This window comes from Centruroides vittatus, unplaced genomic scaffold, assembly GCF_030686945.1.
Source record: "Centruroides vittatus isolate TY-2023 unplaced genomic scaffold, ASM3068694v2 contig_436, whole genome shotgun sequence".
Classification (NCBI taxonomy): domain Eukaryota; kingdom Metazoa; phylum Arthropoda; class Arachnida; order Scorpiones; family Buthidae; genus Centruroides; species Centruroides vittatus.
Window position 1 is genome coordinate 50799 of NW_027122237.1, and position 18670 is coordinate 69468.

Below are 18670 nucleotides of genomic sequence, written 5' to 3' on the forward strand. Positions count from 1 at the left end.
AACTCTGTTCCACTTGTCATGCCAAGTAACTCTGTTATGACACCACCGCAATCTTTCGTGACACGGAACCATGGTGAGGGACAATTTTCACAATGGATGGTGTGGCAAATCTGCCTTAACTAATCTACAGGTAACAGTTTGTGCTGTGTTTATATCAGAAAGTCCATATAACTACATAAGTGAAAAGAAAAATAACGTGATTACAATAGAAGCAAATTTTTGTTTAACGAGAAATTTATCAGAAGTTAATAATTAGTTAAACTAAATGAAGTGCCAAATTATCAGGCTAAGTTAATAATTAGAAACTAATTAATGTCTACAGGTAGGCATTTATGCCACCATCTCATGTTAAGTTTAATAATTATGATAAATTAATTTTTAATGTAGAATTTTCTGGAAAAAAGAATCGGCCCAAAGCGGGACTTGATCCCGCAATTCCCACTTGCTGTGCAGATGCAAGTTACACTACCTGGACCTCTGCATGCCTCTATACAAATTAATTAGTTTCTGATCATTAACTTAGTAATATAATAGCCCAATAATTTGGCACTTCATTTAGTTTAACTAATAAATTGGATTTAGAGATGTCAATATACAGTATATCTGGCATGCCAAAGTAAAAGTGATAGCTGTCTGACTGCTATGGAAGAAGTTACAAGCTGTTGGTACTGAAGTCATCCCCAGTCATCACGCCAAGCGACCAGTTTGGTTATATCTAAATTAGCTCTGGAAGTGGAGATCAAGCAGAGTTATACAGTAGGTAGCATAATCGGCAATGCATCCGTACAATAAGCAGGAGTTATGAGTTTGAGTCTGCTCCAGACAATTCTTTTTTCCCAGAAACTTACATTAAATATTAAAAATTAATTTATCATAATTATTAAAATTACAACAACATGGTGGATTAACTGCCCATCTCTAGTCAAATTATAAGTAATTATTAATTTAATCTCATTTAGCCTGATAACATGGCAGATTATTTGGCTTTAATTAAAATATTGGGTTTGTGGATTGTTTATATATACTGTATATATAATTTTTATATAAAATTTTTAATTTTTAAGACAAAAATAATAGCTTTGTTTACTAAAATAAAAAAGAAATTTTCACAAAAGAGTGTTAAATACATTTAGAGAACATTCTATTTTGCTGCTAGCACTTGTGCCTTCTTTGTGAAAATTTCTTTCTTACATTAGTTTGATGTGAAATGTTTCTTACATTAAATATTGATGTGAAATCCAACCTTCAAGTTTGATTAACTTACATAATGGCATTTTTATAGACATGTTGCATTACATAATTATATTAATGTACAAGATGTCCTATATTAATAAATGTGATAGAGTTAAAATGATATGCATATTTCTTGCAAAATCTGCATTAACTTCAAATAAAAATTTATTTATACAAATATACATTTATAGATTATTTTCAAAACATAATACAAAATTAATATAACACTAAAACAAATATTAATTTATTAAACTAATTTTCAAACAAAATAAATAACAACTTATAAAACAATTTGTGTGTTAAAAATCATTATCACTATCTGGAAGGCTATGCTGAGGTATCACCGGTTTTCTTTCCCCAAGAGTCACGAGATCGAGTTCTTCGTCACTCACATCAGATCCATCATCATCCTCACCCTCTAAATCTAGATCTGAATCACTTTCTAAACTATCCTGTTAAAATATAATACAAAAGCATAGAATAAATAAAATTTGGTACAAATATTGATTATGTAATTAATTAAATGAAAGTAAAAATGATTTTAAAAGAAAAATGAATCTTATCTTAAAAAAGTAACATCATAAGCACACAAAACAATCACTATTATTTGACATTGTAATAATTTTAATACATTTTTTTAGTGTTCAACAAACTTGAAAAGTATTTCATATACGTTTTAATGAAAATTCCAGCAATTTTGTAATATGTCCATAAATTTGTCTTTAAAAAATTACTGTTCAATTGTTTTGACATTAAAATTTTTAGCTGTAGACTGTGTTCTTGAAAAAAGTATACAGATTGTTGTCCTTCCATACTGTAAGCATCTATTAAAATGGCCATTTTTAGTAGTATATGGTAGTTATATAACAGCACTATCAACATAATTTTTATCTCTGAGAATAACAGTAGTTTCTTATTGATTCCAATGCCTGCATTTCAAAAATCAGCAAGAAAATGTCACATCGTGTCAGTTTTCAAATACTGAAGCCCCTTCATCAGGGATATGAGTATTTATCAATGTAAAATAGATGTAACACCATCAGTAATAGGAATTAATACCACCAGAAGCATTTCAGTACATTAAAACAAGCAGTTGAAATGTCTACCAAGCTATTTTGTAGAAAATGATGTCAAACTATCTGATGATATTTACTCACAGCTGAATGAATGTGTCTGATTCATGCAATGAAAAAGTACATTCAGCTCATGCATCTAATTCATGCCAAACTGTGTAATTTATATTCCCATTTCTTTTTTATAAGTCACGCCTGCACACTGCCAAAAGTGTTCAAATTGTGTAGAGAAATCACTCATGATTACCCAGCTTAATTGCAGAAACTTGAATGAAAAAAATCTCACATTGAATGAGGAATGGCTGTATCTAAATTACTACAATGTGAAGAGAATTTGTTACATTAAACCTTTGAAAATATTACTTGTAAGTTGTTTGAAATTCTGCATTGAAAGATGGCCTGTGGGCTTTATGATAGTTGAAATAATCAGTGTGCATGGCATCTTAATACTCATCAAAATGCCTTCTAAGTTTAACAGAAATCTATACCATGATGTATCCTATAACTATTCTATACAAAAAAGCAAAAGAAATTTAGAACAAGAATCATTAAGATTTTATCAAACAAAGATTTCAAGACTGGAAACGGCAATGCAAAATTATAACCGAAATCCAGAGAAAAGAGATTAAGTACACAAAATGATTACATATCTGACAATTCTTTACATTTCACTAAGTAATATCTGATCATCCTCTGTATTAAAGAAATAAACTTAGTTTCTAAATCATAAACCCATGATTTTAATAACAAAAATATTCAATTTTAATCAATTTTTTTTCTAACAAATTTGGTTATAAAATAAATTTTGTACAAAAATAAAAAATGATACAAATTAAGAAAAAAAATCATTTCAGTAGAGAAATACTCGATAATTCATTGTTAGGAGTGTTTTAACCATTTTAACAATTTAAGAAATTGTAGCACTTTTACAACAACTTTTGTTATTTTCCAACTTAAAATTTCCAAAATCCATTTATCTAATTTTAATGTAGAACTTTACATTCAAATGGCAAAATTGAAAATGTGAAAATTGATCCTTAACTTGAAAAATAAATTACAAAAATATGATCTCTTGTTAAAAAATTGAAAATAATCATTAATCAGTTTCCAAACATGCTTGATTGATATTTATTATTTATTTAGTGCATATCCTTGTATGGTGTGTGTATAGTTATGCACGTACGTACAGTATGTATTTTGAAAATTCTATTTTGACGTATGACTGATTGCAACAAAATACACGCAAATGAAAAAATGTTTTGACCATACCTTCTTGATTGTGCTAGAATAAAACTATTTATGAGAAAATACTATATCAATAGAAAGATATTACAAATAATAATGAGAGAAAATATTGTAAATTTAATTATTTTAGTAAAGAAAATAAATAATAAATAAATGTCTTACATCTTTATCGGCTCCGGTCATAGACCCGAAAACTCTTCTTCCTACATCTCTCCTTAATCCAGATGCTAAGGAAATAATAATTATTTGAGATATATATTCTATAATTTTTGGTACAGTATGAAAAAACTAAGAGACAATTATAACTTTTGGTAATTATACTTTATTGATAAAATTGATATTATTTCTGTATTATTGGTAACTATATATTATTATAAATTATGAATATGTAATAATTAATTGATTTATAGTAAAAACCTGTCCAAAATAGAACCTATTGAACCAGAAAAAATATTCAGTACTGTGTGATTCCAGTTTACACAGATTTTATTGTATTTGAACTATCTAATAAGTCAATTTATTATTATTGAAACTTTTTATCAATAATACTCATGCTAAATTTCATGAGCAAGCATGATTATTAACTTTGTATTAATGGATATATTGAACATATTTGGAAATAAATAATAATCATTTTTTACACAAAATATTGACTACTAGCAGATAAGCCCGGTGTTGCTCGGGCAAAAAGTAACGATAGCGAAGATTAAGATTATTACATTATAGCCAATCTTACCCGTTTTCACAGAATGCAAGAATTAGGTCCCTCTGTTTCCAGACTAATTAGAGAATTTTTAGATGGGTCTAAAAATATGATCGATTTCCCGCAAAAAGCTGCATCTGCGCCTGTAAATCTTGCACACCGCTTTCTCTTAACACTTCCATTGTTAAGGAATACACTTCTTTCATCCCCATGTGGCACCCTACTAATACGCAGTTAAAAATAAAAAATTGCATCTAAAATAGTACAGCAGAAGCTGAGTTCTTTAGGATAAGCCGTAATCCTTTCCCCTGGGGGAAAATTTCGAAAAATCCCTTTTTAGTGTACATTCTCTTGACGTACCCTATTAAAACGCAACCAAAAACACATCTAAAATAGCCTAATAGAAGCCGAGTTCCTCATGGTAAGCCTTAATCCTGTTCCTCTCCTCATGGAGTGAAATTTCAAAAAATCCCTTCTTAGTGTATGTTCTCATGATGTACCCTAACTGTGTACCAAATTTCAACTTTCAACTCCTAACTGTTTTGGACTCTGCACTTATTATTATTATTATTATTATCATTATCATCATCATCATCAACCCATCGCAAATTATAAGATAACTGTCAATGTTGATATTTATATAATAAACTTTATTTTGTCATACATAAAATTTTTATTTTGTCAATAATTTGAATTTTTTAAAAATAATTTGGTTTATAAAATGTATATTTAAAACTGAAACAAATATTAAATATGACTTATAAAGCTTTTACATATAAAGAATAATTTAGTAACTAAATATTTACATTAGCATTTCTGTGATGCTATTTACTCTGAAAATTAATACAATGCTGTCATACACATTTTAACATAGTCATGTTGTTCTATATACTGCTTAAAGTCATATGAAATTATTGTTGTAGTCTATAGATCATGTAACTTATAAGGAATATATTATGTTTGAAAGCCAGAAATAAGTATAATTTGACAAATGATGACAACAAAGTGTCTTTTAGTGTGTTATATATACATTATGATATCAAAATTGCCTTAAAATAACTACAGAAAAATATAATAGTAATTTTTAGCAAATTAATATCAATCTGTTTGTTTTAGTATTAATTTATGTAGTTCAAAATGTGATAATAGTTTTTTCACTGTAAATAACTGAAAAATAAATTTTCACTTTTGTATAACTTATGAAATATTTATTATAAATTATACTTTAATAAGATAATCATTCTAAAATTCTTAGAATGATTAAAGATTAAAGAGTATACAAATAATATTAATAGTACTTGAGCTATATTTTATGATCAAAAGTTAAATTATAACATACATTTCTATTTATGAAAAATGTGACAACTATTTTCGAACAAAATAAGAATGTCAGGTATAAAAATTATTTAAGAACTGAGATAGTATTTAGCCAACATAATTTACCTCCAGGTTGAGGCCTTTTTGGTTTTTCTTTATTCATATTTTCATTAATGTCAATATTATCTCCTTCTGCAATAGTTATGTCATCTAAATTGCTGGTACCATCACTTCGAAGTAATTCTTCTTCTCTGAGTTTCTCAACCATCTTTTTAATTTGTTGTTCTCTTTCCTAAAAATAATTATATTATATTCAAAATTATACCAAATAACATAAAGAATTAAGTAAAATAAGATGATAAAAGCATTTTAACAGTATATTAATAATACTAAAAAGCAATATTTTGTTTATAATCATTTATAATTCCTTATAATCTAATTTAATTCTGATTACCCACTTGTAAAAAATACATTTATATTAATTAACCTATTTAGAATTTTTTTACATTCTTAATTTTAAAATATCAATATATTTAGGTGATGATATTATCAAATGCATTGAGATAATCAAAATATTTAAATAATTTAAGTTAAAAATGTTGAATTTTCAGAAAAATACATGGTTTAAATTACAGTAAATTAGTTTCTAAATTCTGTATGTTCATCATTCAGTTCTTATTTTATATCATAGTAATTTTTTATTACGTGACAATATTGGCTTTATTTATCATTTTAAGTAAAAAGTTTTTATTGTTATACTTTCAACTATATTTAAAATATTATTTTACCTCCATTTGTTCTTGTTCAGCCTTTTCAAGTTCCTCTAGCTGTTGTTCTAGAAAAGCTAAACATCGAAATTTTACAAGATATTGATCGTAGACAGCTTCCAGCTCTTTTTCTAATTTTTCATATTCATCCATAAAAGCTGGCCTGAAACAATGTATAATTAAACTCTTTATAACTTGTCATAAAAATTATGGATATACAGTAGAGCATCGATTATCCGACTTAATTGGGGACTGGGGTTGGTCGGATAACTGAAAAGTCGGATAACCAAAAAGTATGAAAAAATACATTATTGGTATAGTGTATTAGACCCGGTTTAAATACTAGCCTCCCTTTCGTGGTCGAGCCAGTGCTGCCAGCTAAAACATGCAAAAATTTAACAAAAATAATATTAAAGTAGCCAAGACGTAACCAAATATTGTAGCGCCACATCACTAGCGGACATTTGAATTTGCCGACTAGAACGCGGTCGGTTAATCGATGCTCTACTGTATTTATATTCATAAATATCCTAAGATAAATTGACTCGACATTTTTAATGTAATTCTCAGCTTAAGAAATTATATTTATCATTTGAATAATAAGTAAAGATGTAGAGAATGATAAAAATAGGGCTAAACATAATGATTATGATGTTAAGTTTTGTAATCTTTAAATTTGTCTAATTAAACTGTTTTTATGTTATTTTAAAATAAGCTTAATAGGGTTACAAAAAGAACATAATGTACAGTGAAAAACCTCAATCTATCATTCCCGGATGTATTGTTTTCTTGAAAACATTTCAACTTCTAGAAATTCTGAACAAATCCTATTTAACCTATTTAGTGCACAAAGATGGAGTGTTCTACACTCTCTCATCCAATATGTTGAGCTTGCAAGGCCCATTGCTACTAAATAAATGAACATTAACATTTTTTAAAAGAAGCAGTACAGACTGAACTTAACAGTGAAAAAAATATCATCATTGTATGTTTGTCATTAATAAATAAAGGTACAGGCATATGTGATTTTTTTCATTTTATATAGGTCCCCACATCTACTATTTTCCTTTATCCAGGTCTCCCAATACACTAATCAAAGTATGTATACATACACACATGTAAGTCATAAGCATAATGATCTGATTTTTCTACTACAGTGGGTAATTAGTTAATGAACAATTCAGACTGTAAATAAATTGAACAACAAACACTTTTGTGAAAGATTTTTATGATCAATTACATATCTCTAAAAGCCTGTTACCGGTGTGTAATTAACATCACACGATGTTAATTACACACTGGTAACGGGCTTTTAGAGGTACGTAATTGATTATATTCCAGTGTTGTCCAGTGAAATTAAGATTTTTATGTTCGAACACCAAACACAAGAAGAAGAGACATAAAATAATGAATACTGATTGGTCTTCCCTTGTCTTCAGGTGACAATTCGAAACCTTTCAGAGCATGGGATACATCAACATGATGCTCAACCTGATACCGATCAGATAGTATTCCTCTGAACTTTGACACTCTCCCTTGTAATTCCAGCCTTTTGTTTAACTTTCTGACAGAAAGAATTTTTTATAGTCTTTGTGAAACTGTTGGGCACTCATTAAGTTTTGCACCGGTTATTATTTTCGAAAGATGAGAGTTTAACTGTCCTATTGGATACTAGTTAACATTTTAACACCAAATTTTGAATTTCGTCAGAACCTCAAATTAACATAATTTTTTTGTGCACTAGTTGATGTCTGTTCTCTGAATTTTTGTAAGTGCTTTTCTGAACTTTTTATTTAAAAAAGAAACTTATAATATTATGGAGCCTAAAAACAGTGGAGTGTCAAGAACTGTGCTCACCATAGAAACCAAGCATGAGATAATAGCTAAGGTAGAGAATGGGCAGAAGATGTCTGATGTTGCTAGGCAGTATGGCTTGAACAGGTCTACTGTAGGGACAATCTTAGCTAAGATATAATCAAGAAAACTCTTGCAGCTACAGGAGTAATGAAAATCACATCTGAGAAACAAAGATGTGCCATCTGTAAAAAAATGGAGATTAGTTTTAATTTGGATAAAAGAAAGGAAAATGAAAAAAGATGTAACTAGTATGATTATCATTCAAGAGAAAGCTAGAGAAATTTTTGAAGAACTAAAGAAACAAACTCCAAATGAGGAGAGAGAATTCAAGGCTACCACTGTATGGTTTGAAAAGTTTAGGAGGAGATCTGGCATTAAACATGTAGTAATCCATAATGAGTCTGCTAATGCAGATAAAAAAGCTGAGAAGTTTTGTCTCAAATTTGAAGAATTCATTAAAAAGAAGGATATTATCCATGACAAAATTTTGATTGTGATGAAACTGGTTTATTTTGGAAGCAGGTGCCAAACCATATCTATTATCACAAAAGATGAAAAAAATATTCCTGGGCATAAACCCATAAAAGACTGATTGAAAGCTTCAGTCCCAAAGGTTGTTACCTTTGGGAGCTAATGCTAGTGGTGATATGAAGCTTATCCTGCTTCTTGTCTATTACTCTAAGAACCCTACAGCATTCAAAAAAAATTCCATAATTAATGAAAGACTGCCAGTGATGTGGAGATCGAATAAAAGGGCTTGGGTCACACAGGCTCTTTTCAAAGAATGGCTGTTTGAAGTTTGTGCTCTAAGCATCAAGCTCCAAGACTGACGAATTGCCATCGAAAACACTGTTGCTATTGGACTATGCACCAGGACATCCGAAAGACCTTGAAGATAATTTGCTGGAAGACTTTCCCTGGCTGACAGTTCAGTTTCTGCCTCTAAATACCATTTCATTGATTCAGCCAATGGATCAAGAGGTTATTGCAGGTTTCAAAAAATTGTAGATTTGTTACTGTTTCATCTGTTTTGAAGCATGCCAGGTCTCCTTGACAGCAACATTAAGAACATTTTGGAAAAAAAATTTGATATTCTTGAAGCTATCTGGTTCATTCAAAAGGGCATGGTCAGAAGTCACTCAACAACAGTTGAATTCTGCTTGGTGAAATATGTGTCCCTCTTGCATTCAGAGAGACACAGATGATGTCCCTGAAATTATGGATGAAATTATGACTACTGCTACTACTATATATCTCGAATTGGAGGTAAATGAAGATGACATTGAAGAGCTCATAATGGAACCTGAAATTGATCTGACGACAGAAGAACACCAAGAAACTCAGTGAAAATGAAAAAAAACATGACTGATAAAAATGCAAGACAATGTATATATGTATTATTATTATTACATATAAGTAAATGTAGTAAGAAAGTATATAATTTATTTATTTATTTTTTGGGATCTCTAGAACAAATTAATCAAATTCCCATAAAAATCTATGGTAAATCGATAATCAGTTAACGAACATAATCCATTCCAAGACCATGTTTGTTAACCGATCACTCACTGTAAATTCAATTTCTCTGATTTCTTTTATTTTAACCCATCCCTTCCCACTCTTCCCATGTCCAAAATTACCTTCATAATATAAACTCTCACATATCTTGCATAATTTGCAATTCCTAAGTAGAGACTCAATGATCCTCAAACATGCTAGATTAAGGGACATTTCTGGATTACTTGGTGCCAGATTACAGGACTTACAGTATCTGTATATAATAGTAAATATTAAACAAGAATAATTTATTAATTTTTTTAATAAAACTAAAATAGAAATTTTTTTGGACTTAATAGAAGTTAAGAAATCATTTTGTAAAGGGGAAAAAGCAATTTGAAACTACTATATAATAATGTAAACTTTAGTGTTTAAACATTACATTTAGGCAATTTTTACGATTATATTCTATATGTAACTAAAGTTTCTTCTAAGAAAGATGTGAAAAAATAGTTTATTTATTTAATGTATGCAAAAATAAACTTTTACTTCATGGATTTATTTTAATTATTAAATTAAGTATCAGAAATTGCAAAAATTAAATTTATTTACCTAACGGATTTTAATGTTTGAAATCTTTTTTGGTTTCTTTCTAGTTCTATTTTTTTCTTCTCTATTTTAGCTTCCAAATTTGCTTCATCGGATGCTACATTTTCTATCAATTGATGAGTTTTCTGTATTTCTTCCTAAAATATAAAGTTTATATCATATATATAAAGTTTATATCATATTAATAAAGAAAACAATTTATAGTATCTATAATACTCTCTCAATACCTCAAAGTGGAAGGGTAAGAGAGAGATTTTTGAGTTAATGAAATTTTGAGTTATGAAACTACCATTATTTTAATGAGATCATAAGTATTACAATATAAACAATACAAATAGATTTAAATACATTACACTTTATTATTTTTTAGATGCTATTCAGCATCTGGATACTTGTATTTATGCTTTTTGTTTTGTCTAATTCTATTTTTCAATGACACTTTCTATAATCCTTTTCTTGTTTTTCACATATACAGAGAAAACACTTAATGGCATGTCAAGTTCTTTTGCAAGTTCTAGTTTTTTAAATTTTTATACCTTTTCTGCTATAAACAAAATTTTTAGTTTCTCGTGTTTGCTATTTCTATCTACTTTAAAATTAAATGGTCAATACACTGATTAACTAGTCACTATCAGTAAACAAACTGTCAACATGCAATTTAAACTTTACAGTGAAATTTATACAGTATAAATGTTTAGTTCTAAATACAGAAATATACATAGACAAACTCATAAATTTAATTGATCAATAACTAAGTAAGTTGTCAAATCACAGATGTGTTTGTTACATTTTAAATTTTTAAAATCTAAAAAGCACTAAGATTTGATTGGTCAATTTGCATTTAAGAATAAAGCTGTTACTTTAGGCACAAAATAACATTTGAATTTTATGTCCTTCAATATTACTCTTATATTGCAGGACATAATTCTATACAATACCAATCTTCAACTTTATGATATCATCATCCCTTGAAAATGCAAAAGAAAGCACACAAAATTAAATAAAGTATCCAGAACTTAAATTTGAGTTAATAAACTGACTTATAGAAACATGAAATGCATTGAGTCTATAGGAATTGAGTTAAGACAAAAATAATAAATTCAACTTAGAATTCTGAGTTAAGTTTGACTTATTGGAATTTACTATAATAGTAATAGTAATAATAATAAAATTTTTAATATTTCTTACTTCAACTGCTTTAATGCAATTCCGTAATTCTTTCTCAATTTCTGTTATTTCATGTTGTTTGGCCAGAACTAATGAACGTTTATCCTTAAAAATTTTCAAAAAATTTAAAATAAGTAACATTATATATATATAATCATACATTTATTTATACATGTTAGATATCTTTTGAAATATTTTATAAAACATCATTTGAAAATTTTGTTTAAAAATGCTTATTAAACTTAAAAAATTATTTTAAAAAAATCTAGAAATAATTAAATTAAATATCTAATTTTCATCTGAACCCATTTTATATTAAAATTATCACTAGAATAATAAGATTTAAAATTTATTGTATATCTTAATATTAATAATTTGTTATAGAATTATTCCATTGTTTGACCATGGATGTATCAGTGATCACAGCTGCCAATGTGTATAGAAGGCAGCACTAACTATGAAGTAAATTGTATGGCATATAAAGATTACTGAATCTATGTATTGAAAGTTTTATGATAGGACCCCAAATCTTTCCAAGGTATAGCCAAGTGGATTTAATGGATTAAGCAACATTCAGAAGTAGCATGCTATAAAACATGTATAGTCCTCTTCAAAGAAACATCTTATATCAGATATTGCCATAAATGGACTTACTTAGGGCCAAAAATAATAGTAACAGATGACAAATAACAATTTGCCAAATGATACTATTTATAATCTTTTTAAACCTATTCTCCATAAAATTGATCTTTTGGATGTCCAAAATACTTTGGTGTTAAATTACAATGTGAAGTAAGTTATTACAGATCATTTTTATAGTTTCAATGACATTGTACAGTACAGTACAGCAGCATTCATTAAGGATAATAGTTGGTAATACTATCATTGTTAATGAATATGTAATAGAAAAAAGTAAATATTATTGAGAATGATTTAGTATATTGAAGATGGAAAGTGTTAGAATATATCTGATATTCTCCTGATTTCCATCCGTATATTTAGGATCTATTTTCCAGAATTGAAAAAAATCCATAAGAGACAAATGCTTTTGAACTGTAGAGAATATTTTCAATGTGACACAGTTACGAGATGGTAATGGCAATGATGTTTGTCATCATCCCAAATGGTATGAAATGAAATGGAAAATTTTGGCTATTATTTGAATATTTTGAATTGTAATATTATAAACTGTAGTTCACCATTATTTATTTTTTTATTGTATGTTGCTTTTTCCAGATAAGAAAAAAGGAAAGTAATGATGAAATAAATTGTACATTTTTCCTAATTACTTCTTCCTGTTAGTATCTATGTACAGTACATACCATAAGAGGGTTGTTTTTATAAACTTTTAAATATTTAATGTTTGAATTTCTCATAATAGCTTTCACTTTTCATTAGAAAAGTAGTTGTCATGACTTTTGAAGCAATCTTCATAAAATAAATGGCGCATATTTTATAAGTACCATCTACAATCCTAAAAATATTCATAAGAAAATTAGGGACAAAAATTAGAATAATATTTGGGAAATAATTACTCAAAACCATATAACTTAAATGAAACTTCAATAAATAACACAACACAACATATATTAGTTTAATTAAATTAAATTAAAATTTTAAATTAATGTATTTATTTCCAAATAATGAGTTCATGATATTAAATTTCTTTCTACATACATTTTAATAAATGAAAGATTCCAGAAATCTTATTTAAAAAAAGATTCAAAAACTCATTCATTTTTATTATTCATTTATGATATAAAACATTTTATAATAAATCAAAATTCTTTACCCTCAAATCAATTTCTTTGGCAAGTAAATCATATAACGAGGCACCTTTAATAGTAATATCTGATGCCAGTTGACGAGTTAATTTCAAATCTGCAAGCTAAAGTAAAATTGAAAGTAAAAATTAATATTTAAAATTTAGACAAACATTTTTAATTATTAGTTTACATTTATAAAAAGTAAAATATATTTTACACTTAGTGCCTGCAAGTATATAAATAGCAAAATCCTCATTGAAATAGAAAATATGTTTTTGTGTTGAAGGGGCTTGTGCAGGGTTTGACCCTGCACAAGCCCCTTCAACAAGAACTAAAGGGAGTTTAGGATGTTTATGAAGTGCATGTGCATTTTGTAGCGAGAGTTGATTCAGTCACATAATACGTTCAACAGAAAGAATGGGTAAGAAGTGAATTAGCACATGATGTAGAGGGATAGGAATTTGAAGTATATCATATTACAATTTGTATTGTACTTCTATTCAAATAATTTTTATACTTCTAATGATGGACTGAGAGGCCTAAATATATTCAGCATCAAGAAAGATATTACATTTCATTTCCAAGAAAAGTGTACATATTTAAAATCATTGGAGAAGTAAACTTGTTAGTATTTTACAATTCTTTCAACTGAAGGTGTAACCCTTATTAACATCAAGTAATAAATATCTATAGGAATTTATGCATAAATGCATAATTATGGTCCATTATATCTAAAAGAATTTTATAATTACAAATTTTGGCTCTTTGTATTCTTTGGTATTGTAATGATAATCTAAAGATGTATGAATAATATAAAGATATTAAATGAAATGATAGGCATGCTTTTATACTCAGTCAAAAAATTGCAATACTTCTTTACTCATCTTAAATTATATACAGTAGAACCTCGATTATCCGGATTGTTCAAAATAAACAAAAATTCTACGAATTTGCTGATTTGCACTTGGCGAATTGCGACACTATTTATGTACGTACGTGATGGAATGCATGAAACAAAATTTTGAAAAGACCATTAGTAAATTCCAGCAACAATAGAAAGTGGTATAGGAGACATTGCGGAAGCAATAGCACAAATTTCAATATGTGTTGAATGTGACGAAGATGTAACCGAGTGGTTAAACTGCGATGCGAATGATCCTGGATTCCAAATTTTGAATGATGAGGAAATAATTAAAGAAATATCTGCCTCAGATGAACAAGATCGAGAAGACGAAGAGATTTGCGAATTAAGAGATATTGGTCCTACATATTCTGAAGCTTTTCGGTGCTTAGATGTCGCCATGAAGTGGTATGAGAGCTAAGACGAATGTAACTCAGGAAAACTTACATGTCTTAAAAGTATTCGAAATTTAGCAGCTTCAAAAAGAACAGCTAGCTTTAAACAAAAATCGTTAATTGAATTTCTTAATAAAAAATAATTTAATATTGAAGCTATATGTAAATCTAGACAAAAAAAATTATTCATACTATATGCACTGTCAATTATTTTTTTCGATTATCCGGATTTTTCCTTATCCGGACTACCTTCATCCCCAATTAGTCCAGATAATAGAGGTTCTACTGTATTTAAATATATTAAAATATAATTTTAAAATATTTAATACCTTTGTTGATAAATCAAAGTTAACATTTAAAGAACCTTCATCTCCACTACTGTCCAAATCATTTCCAGCTTTGGTCCTCATAGCTTCATATAACAAAGTAGAAATCTTAAGCAATTCTTTTACAGCATAACCATCAGCCATATATAACTTTTTTGTATTTAATTTAATATTTGCTTTTGTTACCTGGAAAAAAGGTTAAATTTCACAGGATATATAATTACAGAAATTTTCTAACAACATGTATATTTGTCATTTAAAATCCTTAAAATTAAGTAAATAAATAATTATTTAATTTGGATAAATACCTCAAATTTTAGAATGTTTTTAAGATAAATATATATAAATAGGACAATCAAATAATAAGTTTACTCAAAAGGAGTAGACTTGGTGATGCTTATAGAATTTTGAATGTTATTCCTTAAGTTCATAGGAAATAAATGCTCAAGATTTAAGTGTATAATGCAATGCATAGAAGGACTGTAACTGGCACTTCTATTTCATGACATCACCAAATCTATTTCTTAAAAGTAAACTTTTCATATGAATATCCTGTATATTATTATAAATAAATATTATAAAATACCATGATTTGGGCAATAGACTTAATAAAAATTACACGATCCTGCTCTGTATCAATCTCACTAGGCACTTCAATATTTGGATCATATCTATAAAAAAATATTTTTAATTATTAAATTTGAAAAATTAATTTTAATAAACATATTCCAGATATAGAGATTTTTTAAAAATAATTCTAATATGTATTGAATTACAGTAGAGCATCGATTATCTGACTCAATTGGGGACTGGGGTTGGTCGAATAACTGAAAAAACGGATAACCGAAAAGTATGAAAAAATACATTATTAGTATAGTATATTAGTATATCCCATGTAATTTGTATATTAGTACTGTATATCGCTACTTCGCATTGAATTTTCATCAATGTTAAGCCAAACAAAACTTTTTTTAAAATAATAATCATCGCTATTGTATCGTTAAAAATTATTTCTTTATTTTGCACAAAATAAATACTGTCCTCCCATTCGTGGTCGAGCCATATTGCCAGCTAAAACACGCAAAAATTTAACAAAAATAATATTAAAGTAGCCGAGACGTAGCCAAATATTGTAGCGCCACATCACTAGCGGATGTTTGAATTTGCCGACTACAACGTGGTCGGTTAACCGATGTGACGGTTGATCGGGGGTCGGATAATTGATGCTCTACTGTATTATAAATTTATTCTTATTTTAAAAATCACAATGATAAACCAAGATTACTATTAATAAATATTTACATGCAATTTTTAAAAAATAAATTATAATTTAAATTAAAATAATTTAATATTTATTTTTTGCATAGAACAAAATTTATAAACATTTCCATCAGATTATGGATTTATTTGTTAAAAAATACAATTTGGTACCAATAGAAATGAAGCAATAGGTAATTTATTTCAGAAAAATATCTAAATTAATAGTACCGGTCCCACAGTTAATAGGCTTACATGGATACCCTATGTATTTATACATAGATGGCATGCTCTCGCAAATGATAATACGGTTAATAATCAAGTTCCAATTTATTTTAAAATTTAACATTTGACATCGTTCCATACAAGGCATTCTAAGTTTGGAATTCCTTCTCGATTTAACCCGAAGCAGGCCTCGAGCAAGGCCAAAAACGTTCGTTTCACGAATTTTAAACCTTATCGGACACAAAGTGTTCGTCGAGCGTGTTCGTTAACACCAGTAATTAGGTTGAAAGATATTGTTACCTTAAATTATTTATTTACAAGCAAAAATTATAGTAAACCCCATTAATCTGAACAAACTTTTTTCAAAACAGTAACTTAAAATTTCTTAATAATAATAGAAAAATATAATTAACAAGTGTTTTCAATATCTGTAAGTCTTTGCAATACCATGCATTATATTTTTGTAGTCTATAAGTTACTAAAAACTGTACATTGCTGTATACTTTTTATGGTTCTTTTCCTCTCTAATTTTTGTTAATTAACAATAAAAATTAAACATTTTTGTTAAGTTTTACTTTTTATTTGGAAGTTTCGTTGGGGACAGGTGATCTCTTGTTCTTTCGAACATTATCTTTTGTAAGAATATAGAATAAAGAACTGTACAGTCACGAAAGTTTTTGAGCTCATTTCCTGTAATAATAAATTTAATAGTATATCATATTTTGCTGTGTATAGTGCACACCCACATTTTTGGCCCAAACTTTTGGGAAAATCTTTCATTTTAATTTTTTAATTCAAATTTTTATTTCTTTATATTTAGATACTTGTTTTATGATTTATGAAGTAATTTATATAAAATTCTTAATCAATAGCCAGCAACAAAGGAATTAATGTAGCTAAACATCCATAATTTTTTCTTTTTTTAAAATTAGATGCATCTACCAACATCTTTTTACATTTTCCTTTATTAATTCCCGTTTTTATTTTACTAATACACCACTCTTCATTTCATTTCATTAAATAATTAGCCAAAATTGCTTTCGTTGCAAGATTTTCATAAGTTCAACAAAACTAATTGTCATATTCCAGGGTATTACTTTGTATGTGGATGTCGTTATCTATTTCTATAGTAACTTTTTAACGCATAAGCATAAATAAAAGAATTAAAAACATTTATATAGCTATGGAATTAGTACTATTGCCGAGTAAAATGTGCATCCTTATTTTTCCCTCACAAACTTGAGAAAAAGACATGCATTATACATGCAAAATATGGTAATTTTAGTTCCAAAAAACTTCTATATAGAACTGATTGTAATAAATTACTGTATATCCACGTTCTCTTTTTCCACATCATTAGAGAAAATGCCTGGCTAAATTTACACATAATACACACTGCCCGAGCAAAAAGGCTAAATGCCGTTCGGCGCACCGTCAAGAAATTTTAACCGCACGTATTTTAAAAAAGGATTTGCATTAGTTAGTACCTGTTTACTAAACATCTTAAAGAAAATGCCGACAGAAGAGGGCCGTATGCCCAAAACGCATATCGGCGCGTAAGATATTCCCGAATAAAGAGCGAAATTAAAAACGTCCAGTGTCTACCTACACACCCAGTTGCGAAGTAAAGAATAATTAAAAGACACAGTTTCAGAATAAGTCAATAAACAAAGCTATAAGAATGATATAAGGAATATAAATGATAATACATTACTAAAATCACACAAGAGATTACGAAAAAAACAGCAGGTGATACCTTTTAACCAACCACTGAAGGATTTCGGCAACTAACAAAAAATTCGGATTTCTGAAATTTTCCATAGAAATCAATCTAGGATAGCCCAAGGCACGCATCATTTCTGTAAAACCTGTAAAAAAAATTTTATTAAATTAATTTATAAATGCATCATTGAAAGAAAAAACAAGTTTATAGTTCGGGTCACACCTCACGAATATTTGAAGAGGAAATTCATAATATCAAATTAATTATATTGGAAAATAATTTTGCTTAATTGAAACTTTTAATAAAATCGAGAAAAGTTTACGAATAAAATGATTATTTATCAGGTTTACGACAAATTACAAGTAAAAGAATATCTAAATAGATCTTTAACACAATAATTTGACCATTTTACCCACTTCTAAGCTCTCTGAAAGACATTTTCCCTTAATTTACAAGATGCAAATAATAAACAAACACTCGTGTCAATGTTTTCATTCAGGAATGTTTAATTCCACGCTTCAAACACTAGAGGCGCTGTTCGTAAAATTTCGATTATTATTTTTGAATAAATTAAAAATAATAATTACATCGTCATTAAAAATTATTCTA

At 27.9% G+C, this 18670-nt stretch overlaps 1 protein-coding gene across 1 annotated transcript; it reads right to left on the reverse strand.

Annotated features, from left to right (window-relative positions):
* Nucleotides 1-1380: 1380 nt before the first annotated feature.
* Cluap1 (clusterin associated protein 1) lies at nt 1381-18606 on the reverse strand. Its single transcript, XM_067272374.1, has 11 exons — nt 18478-18606; nt 18095-18206; nt 15443-15527; nt 14860-15042; nt 13261-13356; nt 11490-11573; nt 10305-10438; nt 6360-6501; nt 5698-5863; nt 3714-3778; nt 1381-1685 (listed from the first exon to the last, which is right to left on the reverse strand). The coding sequence occupies exons 1-11, from the start codon at nt 18497-18499 to the stop codon at nt 1533-1535; spliced, it is 1242 nt and encodes a 413-aa protein (XP_067128475.1). The 5' UTR covers nt 18500-18606; the 3' UTR covers nt 1381-1532.
* Nucleotides 18607-18670: the final 64 nt, after the last annotated feature.